The sequence below is a fragment of the Phycodurus eques genome, chromosome 9, assembly GCF_024500275.1.
Source record: "Phycodurus eques isolate BA_2022a chromosome 9, UOR_Pequ_1.1, whole genome shotgun sequence".
NCBI classification, from domain to species: Eukaryota; Metazoa; Chordata; class Actinopteri; order Syngnathiformes; family Syngnathidae; genus Phycodurus; species Phycodurus eques.
Window position 1 is genome coordinate 12,745,538 of NC_084533.1, and position 13,709 is coordinate 12,759,246.

Sequence of the window (13,709 nt, forward strand, 5' to 3'; positions counted from 1 at the left end):
AAAATAAAATCACTTACGAGCTTGGCCACTGAACAAATTAAAGTCATCAGAGAAGGTACCACTGTAGGCTTACTAGTATTATTGTATGCATGACTCTGTGTGAAAATGTGCTGTAGCTTTACTGAAGCATTGCTAACTCTACAACAGATGCGTCAGGGAGCTTTCCTGGTGAACACGTCAAGAGGTGGCCTAATAGATGAGAAAGCACTGGCTCAGGCCCTAAAAGAGGGCCGGATACGAGGGGCTGCATTGGACGTCCATGAAAGTGAACCCTTCAGGTAACCACAACTCACCCTTAAAGAGATGCATGATATACCTGGGTCCGGTACACACACAGACAAGCTCACTTTTTTTTTTTTTTTTGGGACGATTTTACCCCTTCCCGACCAAGCACATCAAACGCTAGACAATCTTACGTTTCATAAGATTATCGTATAAGATTGTGCTTAGGTGTGATGTGTGTTAAGAGTGGATTCGTCCCGGTTTTAGGGTCCGAACCAGGTCGGGCCGACAATCTTAAATAATGTTTTCAATATTCATGACCAAAGGTCTTCATATGTGTGGGGGAGAGCTGACTTCTCCTGCATCATGATGCCATGAATTGTGACGTGGAACAGAATAGCCAGTCAAGAAGCACCCTGACTCAACAAAAGGAAACCGTAAATAATAACAAGCATGTTTTAGCCAATGTCGTTTTTTTGTCTCAAAGTGGGTTCCCCCGGATGGCAAGAAGAATCTTCCAAAGCAAGTCGTATTTCGACGACAATGCTATTTTGCAAGGCTCCAGGCTCCGGTAACCTTCAGGAATGTTCAGGGAAACAGCACAAAACCGGAAGTGTTTCATCCTCTTCGGTTTTGTGAGATCACGTGATCACACGTGATTTCGAGATCGCCGGTGAAACAAAATCTTTACAGTATGTGTGTGGTGTTCTGTGTAGATATTATCGGAGCACACCACACACAATACGACCAAAACTGTTAAATGCCAGATATTTTTTTTTTAATATTCATGTGTGTGGTTTTTCACAGATAAAAAGTTTTCAGATATGAAAAGTCCTTGTGTGTACCAGCCCTTAGTAATTCATAGCTTACCTTTATAACAACCTTCTGGTCCTTGACAGTTTTTCAACTGGCCCCCTTAAAGATGCCCCCAACCTGATCTGTACTCCACATACATCCTGGTACAGTGAGCAGGCTTCGGTGGAGGCTCGGGAGGAGGCAGCTAGGGAAGTGCGCCGTGCCATTACTGGTAAGTCAGGATGTCACAGTAACAGGGTACTAGGGCTGCATAATTACCGTAACTTCTCGTGTATAATGTGCACCCATGTATAATACGCACCCCCAAAGTTGACCTCAAAATTCTGGAAAACCCTTATACCTATGTATAATGCATTTTTACAATGCATGCTTTTGCTTATCCCCATATGATCAAAACAGGAAGTATTGTCTGTATTTTGTTAGTATTTTTGATAGTTTTTTTCAAATAATTATTCTGAAGTTAAGGACTTTATTTGAACATGTAATACTTGCTTTTTTATTTACTTGCTCTTATTTTGAAATGCACAGCCCTACTTTTATTTAGTAAATGAGAAAACACAGTTGTGGTCATGTTTGATTACCGAGGCAGAATTTGTAAGATGGGTACAATTCTTTAAAGACAACATGAAGGGCCAGGTGAAACACATTTAATTTTCTTTTAATAGGATTCAAATTAAACTGTCAAGCATTTCATAAATAAATTAATGATGGTTGTTGTTCAATCATCAGGGTTTTTTAAAAGAAATATATATTTCAGACATTCTTCCAGGGTATGTAAACTCATGAGCACAACTGTACATATATGCAGTCATACGTACCCGTCATATTGGAATGAAAGTGTAGTCTACACCTTTTTCATAACCTGGGTGGTGGTGGCATATTAGAATGAAAGTGTACACCTTTCTCATAACTTATGTGGTGGTGGCATTTTGAAAATGTCCAGCTTTTTATAACCTCTAGATGGCAGCATGTATTTATAAAATGTGAAAGTTTTTACCATTTTCCCCTATACCCATGTATAATGATAATTTACATTTGACAATTTATCTTTTGGGGGGGGTGGGGGGGTGCGCGTTATACACGAGAAATTCCGGTAATCAAATTTTTATTGTATTCACGATTTTGGCTCCCACAATTAAATTAGCCCAATCGTCTGTGATTTTTACATTTAAAAAAGAGGGCTTTGGACTTTCCCAAACAGTAGTCAAAAACCCGCCAGTGGGCAAACACATGGTTAAAACTTAATTAAGCTGCCTGAATAACAAGCGACCGCAGTACGCATCTTGCATCAGGAGCGTCAGTAGTCAGTCATGCAGTGAACTCAGTGACGAGTGAGAGCGTCATGCGTAGAGAAGAAATTACAGCAAACATTGGAGATGATGGTGAGGAGCGTGTGCCTTGAAAAGGCATCGCGGGGCTCTAGACTGCATTTTTGCACTGGGGCACCGGCACCCAAGCACATTTTACAACCACATCGCGTTCAATACCGCAGTTTTACAGGGTCACACTTAAAAATAAATAAATAAATAAAATAAAATAAATTTAAAAAATAGCTGCCTGTCTTTTAAGGCAATATTTACTCGTAAATGATTAACAATCTGGTCATCCTGCATGATTTTGGGATGTGGGAGGAAACCGGAGTACCCGGGGAAAACCCACGCAGACATGGGGAGAACATGCAAACTTCACACAGGCGGGACTGAGATTTGAACCCCGGTCCTCAGAACAGTGAGGCAGATGTGCTAACCGGTCGTCTACCATGTAGAACAATAAATAAAACATTAAAAGGGTACTTTTAATGAAAAAAAAAATTGCACTTAAATATTAAATATTTGGTACAGGGGTATAGAGAGTCATTAATTCCTTAACAGGCAATATACTCCCAATCAAATTTTTAGTTGGTTAAGAAAGAGTGTAAAGTAACCAAATTAATAACAGCACAACAAGTAGAGCAAAGCAACCTTTTTTTTATATCAAGATTTATACTGTCCTATCAAAAGTCTGCAGTATTTCTTTAAATGCTGGTTTCTCAACCTGTTGAATGGCTGCATCTCTTAAAGCGAGTAATGCTATTTTGTATATGCTGTCATTTTTATATTTGCACTATTAGGCAAAGGCTTAATTGCAAGCTGGCGGGAAATGGACCGTGTCTTTGTTCCCAGCTGAAGAAATTGAATGGGATTGTTGTTTTAAATGGATTTTGTCACTGAGGTTGATGTGTTGTCAGTTTTTTTTGTGATTTCATACAAATTCGACTTACCAGCTCGTTGGTGGTATTAGCGTGATGGCTTTGTTCATCTGTCTTGAATCAAAAATTTGGTTGTCATTCGGCCTTGGATCTACTTCAATTTATGCCGCTCAACTTTCTGTAATAGTACTGCTACATGCTAGCTGTTGGAAAGCTTGGCTTCAACTATGCTAGCGTCTCTGTCTGACTGCAGCACCCGCATTTCAAACACACCCACACAGTCAATCCAAGTGGAGGTCCCGCCCTTAACTATCTCCGATTGGGTTAGACCATTAGACCATGATGGGTTTAATGTGTCTGGTTTTCAAGGGGGGCACACCATTGAGAAATTAGGGCGCACATGTGACCAAATTGGTCACATGTGAAATAGTCAAAAGTATTGGGCAAAAAATATTTTATCTCTTCTCGCAATTATTTCTCTGTGGCATTACCTACACCGTGTGAAAAATGGATCCCATCGGGTCAGCCTCCACATACTACTTCATACTGTGTTACAGTAACTCGTCACCAAGGCGCACCGATGATTGGCGGCATGTTACCGTAATGCATAGTGCTAACAATTGTTCAAGCGGCTGGCTTGACCTCGACTGGAGGCTGACCTGACTGCAGTGAAAAACACTTAGAGATAGAGAGTGAAATAACAACAGTCAAGTTCTTGGCAGTTGACCTATGGTCCAGCAGAACAATGGAGCCGTAACTTGGTATATATTGATATATTGATTGGGATTTTCAAATAAGTCAAGTGCTTGAAGCCCAATATTATGGGTTAGTTTGTCTAAATTGTATTTGGTTCGATTGAGTTGCATCGATTGAGTGATTGCACTCTGTAATAGCATATTTATTCAGTTTGCCCTTGGTAAATTGGAAATTATTGAATACATTAGATTTTTTAGCAATCATTCATTATTTTCATTTTGCACTGAAAACTGTTTACAAATTGTTTTGGCCATAATCGTGCAGCCCTACAGGGTACTGTTAAAAAAGTTTCATTCATTTTAAATTGTAGGAGTTGGGGCCTTCTGGTGCACCCACTCACTTTCCAAATAAAGGCGTCAAGGAAAAGCTTAAAAATAAGTTGACTTTAGCCGTTTGCTGTGAAAACACCCAGCCAACAAAAATCCAAAATAGATGACTACCAGTTATCTTAATTCCAAAGTTGTCTAAACATGTAATTCTCCTTTGTTAGTATGTAATTCCTTATTTAGCAGTATGTGTAAATCTGTTTTTTTAATATTGAAGCTGTGCCAATACATAGCCGGTTGCAGTATTATACTATGAATGTGTAAGCCTGCTAGAGTTGCAGAACTACTCCCATCCGCAATCGTCCACAGCGCTGTAATTCACTCTTATTAAGACTTCAATATAATATGTGATGGTTTCCAGCTTTTTAGCTCATTCACTGTGAATGCGTTAACTCTGCCAGTTGGTGAAAGAGAGCTTCCCAGAGCTCTCGCTTTGGAGCATCGAATACATTCGTCGTGTTCTCATAACTCGGTGACGCTCAGCATGACTTTAGGTAGAATAACAAATGCTGGACATTTGGTTATTGCTCATGAAGTTGTCATTCAACGGCGATAAAGTTGTTACTGACTGCATGCTGTATGATTTCCCTGTTGATCCATGTGTGAAGTGATTGATTGTTTTGTTACATATGGTGACTGTTTCATAACATAGACTGGATATAAAGTCTAAACAAATGCCAGGTTTTTATGACATTAAAAAACAGGGCCAAGATAAATAATTTTAAAATGTTTTCCACCATTGTGACCTAACCTGTGCAACCTTTTGAAAGGTGAAGTAAAAATAAACAGCTGTGAAAGTGATTGCACAAGTGTCCAAGTACATGTTACAAGGAAAAGCCTACCAGAACATCAGAACTTTATTTTGTGTTAATCAGAGAGACTTCAAATGTTGGCAGGTTTGCGCTGTCTAGGGCTGTTCACAAATGGGTGGGGACTCGAATTGGAGTGGGCATGGAAAAGTGATCATCGAATGAGAATTTTCAAACTCGAGTCAGAACGAATCTTAGTCTGACCACTCGTGCCGACTCAAAATGAGTGTGAATGTGATTGGTTAATTATGAACACAGCCACATCCCCAGTTATGAGTCGACATTTGCACTGATTTTTAATTCCCCTATCAAAAATATTTTTTTTTCCAGTTCAATTGGGGAGGTAACCTGGCATTTGAACAAAGGTTAATAGACTTTTTACATCTACTATTTTGACCTGGGTACTGCTTGTTAAATAGAATCAAACATTTTAGTCGGAATGGTATAATTTATTTTAAGAACAATGTATACTTAATTCATTCTTGGCATGGGCAGTGTGACTTTCAAAAAGGAGGCCTCCTTTTTTTGTTGCCAATACCAAAATAAAGTGCCTGCTTTAAAAGGAGCTATGAGATGGGTGCACCATACTGCAACTATATAAGTATGAGTGGCCATACATTATATTCCGTCCAAACACAGCCTATTAGGTTTGATTGTTCTGTTCTAGGGCGTATCCCGGATAGCCTGAAGAATTGTGTGAATAAAGAGTATCTGATGGCAGCATCTCAGTGGCCCAGCATGGAGGCTGCCACTGTTCACCCCGAACTTAACGGAGCAACCTACAGGTGAGAGAGACAAGTGGCTGCACAGGGTGGGAATGAGGGGTTACAAATCATTGAGACTGAACCAGGATGCTATAAGAATTGCAGGCAGAGGAGAAGCAGCTCTAAAACAGACCCGGAGTAATGCAGTGCAAGAGGCATTTTTGGTACTGAAGCCTGAATAAAGAATCCTCTAGAAATTGCTGACTACTTTTTAGCTCTCGGAGTCACCAAAAGAGCCGCATGTTCCGAGCATACAGTGCTGTGAAAAAAATATTTGCCCCCTTCTCAAATTCCTTTTTTTTTTTTTGCATAGTTTCCCTACTTTAAGATCATCAAACAAATCTAAATGTCAGACAAAGATAACCCAAGTAAACAAAATGCAGTTTTTAAATGATTGTATTTATTCAGGAAATTTGAACTTGAGAAGGGTGCAAATACTTTTTTTACGGCACTGTAGGTCTCTGGATAGAACATACGGAAGGCCATTTTCAATTTACTGCAGTACTTAGTTTTACATTCGTTATCAGTTTTTTATTTATTTATTTAAATATTTGCTGTAAACATCAAACGTTTGACCTTGTTTACAAGTTTGTGAAATTAACACCATCATAAACTGAGCCCCCCCTCCCCCCCCATTGTCACTGTCTACAACACTTAACGCGTAATCTAATGAGATCCAGCTGTGTCAGAGATCCTGTGCATAAAAAACTAAGCTCTTTCTCGCATTGTCAGTGTCAGTCAAAACAGTGTTTTATAAAGGCAGAATTCTTGGATCCATTAGATCAGGAGGGACCAAAATTTTGCACTCAAACGCCACATTTGCTTTTTAAAAGAGACCGATGGGCCAGGTAATTTGTGGATGAGGCAAATGTTTGTATAAGGTATGTAAAGTAGCTTATTTTTATAATTATTTCTTGTTTTAAAATTCATTTAAAATATATTTCATTATAATTAGGTTTGGACATCGAGAATCGAGAACCGATTGGAACTGGGACCAACGTTCCGGTTCTCCCGGAACCATTCAAATGTAAAACTTTTGGTACCCAGTTTCGATGCCTAGTCCTCCAGCCGAAGAAGTGGCGGAAACCAACGAAGTGGCAAAAAACAACGAACGCGCACGAAGACGTGCTTGTGCCCAACAGAGGCGACGATGAACAAAACTGTGTCTTAACTTTGTTAAAATGAATGACCAGTCGCCTCAGTGCAACACTAAACCAACACTAAGCCTTCAAACCAACGTAAGCGCCGGTGACGTATCGTACGTATCACAAACACTAAACCTTGAGCCTCATCGGCGGGTAGGGAAAGGAATCAGTGTTTTATAGCATTTGGTTCCATACATTAAAAAAAAAAATTCACCTGTGCCGTGTGAAGCTACTTTTCGTGCCAAAATGCTGAGTTCCAGTGTTTACCCTTCAGAATGGAAGGCTATAAGCTTAAAACAGGACGTCAAGTTAAAACTTTGACGTGATAAAAACAGTCCTAAATAACTATTTTAACAATGCTATATTTTAACTTTTAGCTGAAACATTGCGTATTATGTCAATTGGGTTAGTTCCGCACACATCATAGGTTTGATATTGATACTGGTTATAAAGAACCTCGAGTCAAATGTTCATTTTATTCTATGCTGCGGGCTGCTAAGAAAATGGATGTTCATAATTTTGACAGCTTTTATTTAAACCATGCAAACTTTTTTGACCCAGCCCCCTAGAAGACTCTGAATCGAAAATCGTTTGCAACCAGAATCAAAATGAGGAACCAGAATTGCTCAAATTCAAACGATGCCCAACCCTAATCAGTTAATGAAATATATTTTTTAAAAATTACACACAATTTTACCAGTGTTCATTTTATTTTCAATAAACCTATGAATCAATTATTTGATTAGAAATTAATTTGAATGAGGGAATAAAAACATTTTAACTGTTGGGGAAAAACTGCTAAATGAATGCAACCAGTATCACAGGATATGAATGCTCAGTGGGCCAAATTAAAGAACAGTGTGGGCCGTATGTGACCCGTGGGCCATACTTTGCTCTCCCTTGCATATGATTAGGTGTGTCTCATGAACCCACCTGAGAATTTCTTATCATAGCTTAATTGTTCAATGTAGTTAAAATTTCAAATATAATAATATAGTGGACTGACTGAAGATAAATTGAGGGGTTGCATCAAATATAATAAAATAATCTATTCAATCTGTGTTCCAGATTTCCTCCAGGTCTGATCAATGTTGCCACAGGAGGGGGTCTCCCGGGAGCTGGCGCTGGGGTCGAAAGCCTCGTTTCGGGAAACCTGGCTCACGGCATAGCCCCCGTCTCTCACCCACCACACGCCCCTTCCCCGGGGCAGCCGACGAAGGCCGAAGCCGACAGAGACATCCCCTCTGACCAATAGCCCCCCTCGCCACCCATAGTCACCCCCACACCTCCACCCTCCCGTTGACCCCTGCTGCCGCCAGCACATTCCGTCACCTCTGGAAAACCAGGCTCTAAACCTGTCTTCCAGCATCGGACACAGTTCCACTCCCCGAATACCAGGAAGACCTGAAGTGACTCCACATGGTCTCACATGACCAGCCCGGGACACAGCCCCACTTAAACCTGCATCCATCCTCATTTCCCCGATCCCACTCAGTCCCACTCCCTAATGTCAGCAATAACTTTCTTCTCAAGGATTCAGTGATTGGATTGGTATTTTTCTGTAGCTGGCTGTTGTTTCAAAGGAAAGTCGATCCGTTGTGACTTTAGGTGTTGTTTATAAAGGAAAAAAACATTTCTGACAGCAAGGCTGCTTTCCAGTTGGCTGCATCTTCTACTGAGGGCCAGTAGAGGTGCTCCGGCAGAAAGTGCCCCTTTGTCCGTGAAAGGCTCGTGTTACTGCTTTTGTCGACTTTAATTTTCTCCCCCCGCCCTCCATTTTCAGTCTACATGTGACAATAACAGATCATGTCTACTTAAAGATAAACCAGACCCAATCACAAAAAGCCTCACCTTCTGTCTAGTTTTGACTTTTTCCGCACGTATTTAAAGCCCCAGAGTTCAACGATGCCCTCGATCCTCACTCTCCTCTTAGTTTGACAAATTCACCTCTACTCGGATCCACCCTGGGGCATGAACTTTTGTCTCATGCCCAGAAGCTCCAGCGTCACTATGCCATCATGTGCTGCACGTATGCGAGCCTCGCCTGCAGAGGGCGCCGCCCGACCATTCATTTCAAATAAACGTGAAAGGCTCCAGTTTCCAGTTTAAACTTTAGTAAAGCAATGACCCCACACTGACCTAACCAGGCCGTACGTCCCACTACTGCCACCATGCCCCCCAGCCCCACACATGCTCATGAACCCAGTATGCATCCTTCCTTTAAACGTTTGGGGACAGTAGAGCTGAATTCCTCAGTCGGAGCGAGGGGGACATTATTCTTGCATGCTAGCTTTGTTAACGACAGTGGTGTGTACAAGAATGTGTGTGCAGGAGTGTGTCCCTTTGCACCGTTTTCTTTCCAAAGGAATAGTCCCTGCGTGTAACTCTTTAACCCTGTCGCTCTGGTGTCAAGGAAACACCTTTCTAGTACCTCAGTAACAGATATTGAATGTACCGTGCATACCCTTTTATTTTTTTGTACAGATTTTCTAGATTCTTCTTACTGTTCTTTACCAGAAGGGTTGTGATATTGTAGCAGTAATGACAAAATGAGAAATGGCCCCAGTCACAAAATAAAGCGACACATAGGTTCTCTCTCTCACTATAGGTTACGGAATACTCAGGCTTTGAAACCAATGCTCGCCTGTTTTTGCCTTGCCCCCGGCCCCCTTTTTGCCTTGCCCCCGGCCCCCTTTGTCCTCCATCTTACTGGCTAACGATTAATGAGGAACAAAGAAAGGTGGTCCTTGTGCTTTGCTAGGTTTCTTTCACTAGAGCATTAGTGGTAGATGCTTCATTTTGTTCTTTTTGCGTCCCTTTTGTCATTGCCCTGCTGCTGTTTGTTGTGCATGTGCGATTTGTTTTAAGCAGATAAAAAGAAACTTACAAATTAGTGGCTGCTTCTCTTTATGCTGAGTGTGTTTAACCCCAGTTGCCATTTATGTCGTGATCAGTTTTCAGTAATGTGCAGTTTTGCCCCCCCCCCCCGCAGAGTCCACAAGTGACTTGGAGCATGTGATGCTTGGCTCCTCTGTCATGTGATGAGTATATATTTTTAAGAGGAATGACCCCCCCCCCCCCCCCCCCCCCCCCAAATAGTTCCGTTAATGAGTAATCTTACATTTTGCTGTTGATGATGATTATATATATATTTTTTCATTTCAGCCGTGCACTGTCATGTATACCAGTTAGTTTTAATGTAAATGCCGATTTCTTTTTATGGATAATTGCTGTCTGTGTTCTACATGTTGTACTGAAAAGTATCATGAAATCTCCCCCCTCCTCCTTCCTACTTCAACTCCACTTCCCACCTTAAGACCCAGTCTCCCGCCCCCCAGGCCTTACTATCCTATTCTCACTGTAGCCGTTCTAGAAAGTCGCCATGGAACCACTCACTGCCTTAAAAACAGTTGACCACAGAAAGTGACCAGTAAAAATAAACAAGCCAAAAAAAACGAGAAAATCTTCCTAGTCCACAGTTGGCTGAATTCTATAAAGGTGTATTAAGGTCACACTGAAATGGAGGAAAAAAAAGTTAAATGACGAGGAAAAGGTCGCAAAGTCGTATTGCTGCGAGATAATAATTTTAAGGGGTGATTGCAATTTACAAAAAACAACACTTTTTGACATATTTGTTAAAACTGTAATTATGATCCGACAGTAGCGGGATGTGTGCTCAGGGGTGCATGACAAATGATTGGTACCTCAAGTCACACCTTATGTCTTTGGTTGTTTTTCCTCAGGTGCAGTAGTTTCTTGCGAGTCAAATTAGCGGCACAAGATGGGGCCAGGGACGGCAGATTTATTTTTATTTTTTTCACAGATCATAAAAATCATGGACTACTGCATGTCATATCAGTTTGAACAAATACCACAAAAAATATTTTGAAATTCTCAAACTCCCCTTTAACGGCTAAATGTCAAAAATGTCAAAAAGAACTTAAATGATACCTGAGGATATGAGACAAAAAAACTGAGTGTTTGTTAATCAAATAATGTCAAAAAATATTTGTTGAAACACCTGATGGTTGTGCAAACACAAGAAGGCATCCAGGTTAGGCGGAGACAAACATTTGTCAACCACATTAAACTGTTTGTACTGATGATGGTGTCGATGTGCCAAAATGTTGACTTATTGTGAAACTAATTTAACATTCTCAACAATCCTCCTCTTAATGTAGTTAAGTTGATATTTATACTTTTCCTAAAACTACCACTTTTTCCTCAAGTTACTTTATTCTCGTAATTTTTAAACTTTATTCTCATTGTACCTTTTTTTTCCCCCCACCTGCGCTGTGTGGCTCTAATACTCCTTTAGTGAATTCTAGATCACCTTTTCAGCAATTGAACCTGGTGTTGAAAGTTTTTATTTTTGGATCAAAGACCTAAAACAGATAAATCCCTCCCCACCTCTAAAGTCATGCCAGTAGTGTGTTTATGTTCTGGCTAACAGATAAGCACAGTGTGTGTGTGTGCGCGCGTGTGTGGTCACAAAGCTCCAGCTGATATTTCACTCTTAGGTGTTAGAATGCAGCATCACCACAGTTACCCTTGCTCCTACTATTTCTGCTACAATTCGGGGCTTTTGAAGGGCCCTTTACTCTGCTGCCAGACCCCCCCCCCCCCCCCCCCCCCCCCCCCCCCTTCAAAAGGGCTGGAGTGCTTGTGGTGCGGCAGACACTGGTGTCATCTGACCTCCGACCACCCCCCCGAAAAAAAAAAAAAACAATTGGTCACTTTTTCTCTCTCAGGGTTGAAATGCACACATATCCTTTAGCAATTGTCCTCCCTCTGAATGTAGAACAGCCTCGTGTGTTTTTAGAAGCCTCTAACCTCTTCTCTTGTGCCACACCTCACTTTTCCTACTCTCTTGTTTTCCTTTTGGCACTGACATCTAACCATCTAACAAGGAGTGAATGACTGCTTGAAAGTGACTGTGTGTGTTTGTGTTATGTTAAGATTGGGAAATGTATTTTTACAACGTGAACGTTTTGTTTTCCTCCTCCCTCTCACCCTCATTTGTGAACTGATTTTTCACCAGACTGCAAAAACACAAAAAAGGAAAAAAAAAAAAAATGTAACTAGGCTCTTAAGCTTTATTTTTTTTTTGACTTTTTTTTATTAGAAACAATCATGTTTGTGATGGTAATTCCCAATGGTAAACTCCACACCGTATTTTAAATAAAAGTTTAAAAATTAAAAACCTGTTTACATCTTTAACTTAACAACTCAACATAGCCTTTGTATCTCATTTCATCTGAACTGTCTGAGACTGATTGCCAGTGTGTTGTCCCCCTGATTACATTTTGCTGCTTTTTTTGTTTTTATTGCGCTATAAACAAAATTGTTTACCGCAGTTGGTCGGTTCTTTTATTGGGCATCTTGGGGTGCTGCAGTGCCAAGACGGCACGTTTACGAGGGGACAGGTTGGGTGTGCTGGAAAGAGGCTTCTGTTTAGACCCACAGGCTACAGCAAGGTTGGGGATTATCAGGCCTAAAATTGCTACCATATGTACATAACCGGAGGCCTGCACTTTTAGATGATGACCGACTAAAAGCAGTGACCCAGTCACATGAGGCACCTTGAGGAGCCCGCTTGACCATGTTTTGACACCCGCAGAAGAAGCAGTTGTTGTTTGAGCGTATCTGTATTATGGGAATTTGTTTTGTTTGTTTATACCTCACACTGGGTTTACACAACCACACCATAGTAAAAGTTGGAAGGTTAGGTTTGTTCAGTCCAAAAAATCACATACAGACCATATGGACCAAAGAAAAAGACTAAACGCTGCAGTATCGGCCTACAGTACATGCCAGGCCAGGAGGTGGAAATTTGTAAGGAAACCAACTGCTTGTTCTGCCGACAGAATCTCTTGGATAGCCTTTGTGTGCATACAGGGGGTACGGAAAGTATTCAGACCCCCTTAAATGTTTTACTCTTTGTTATATAGCAGCCATTTGCTAAAATTATAAGTTCATTTTGTTTCCTCATTAATGTACACAGCAAAAAACGGAATTGTTGAAATTCATGCAGATTTATTAAAGAAACTGAAATATCACACAGCCATAAGTATTCAGATCCTTTACTCAGTATTTCTTTTTGGGAATGATGCAAGTTTTTCACACCTGGATTTGGGGATCCTCTGCCATTCCTCCTTGCAGATCTTCTCCAGTTCTGAAAATGGCTGTCCACCAACATTCACCATCCAACCTGACAGGTCTCTCCAGAGATGCTCAATTGGGTTTAAGTCAGGGCTCTGGCTGGGTAATTCAAGAACAGTTGTTCTGAAGCCACTACTTCGTTATTTTAGCTTTGTACTTAGGGTCATTGTCTTGTTGGAAGGCAACCCTTCGGCCCAGTCTGAGGTCCTGAGCATTCCGGAGAAGGATTTCGGCCAGAATATCCCTGTACTTGGCCGCATTCATCTTTCGATTGCAACCACTCATCCTGTCCCTGCAGGTGAAAAACACCCCCACAGCATGATGCTGCCACCACCATGCTTCACTGTTGGGACTCTATCGGACAGGTGATGAGCAGTGCCTAGTTTTCTCAACACATACTGCTTAGAATTAAGGCCAAAAAGTTCTATCTTGGTCTCATCAGACCGGAGAATCTTATTTCTCACCATCTTGGAGTCCTTAAGGTGTTTTTTAGCAAACTCCATGTGGGCTTTCATGTGTCT

At 41.0% G+C, this 13,709-nt stretch overlaps 1 protein-coding gene across 5 annotated transcripts in view; it reads left to right on the forward strand.

The window, feature by feature from the left end:
• Nucleotides 1-12,246, forward strand: part of ctbp1 (C-terminal binding protein 1) — a 43,899-nt gene extending 31,653 nt beyond the window's left edge. For all 5 annotated transcript variants that reach the window (XM_061685658.1, XM_061685661.1, XM_061685659.1 and 2 more), the window contains 4 exons: nt 148-278; nt 1,122-1,249; nt 5,785-5,902; nt 8,095-12,246. In XM_061685658.1, the coding sequence (XP_061541642.1) occupies nt 148-278; nt 1,122-1,249; nt 5,785-5,902; nt 8,095-8,281 (564 nt within the window). In that variant the 3' untranslated portion in view covers nt 8,282-12,246. The remainder of the gene's footprint in view (nt 1-147; nt 279-1,121; nt 1,250-5,784; nt 5,903-8,094) is intronic.
• The last annotated feature ends 1,463 nt before the right edge of the window (nt 12,247-13,709 follow it).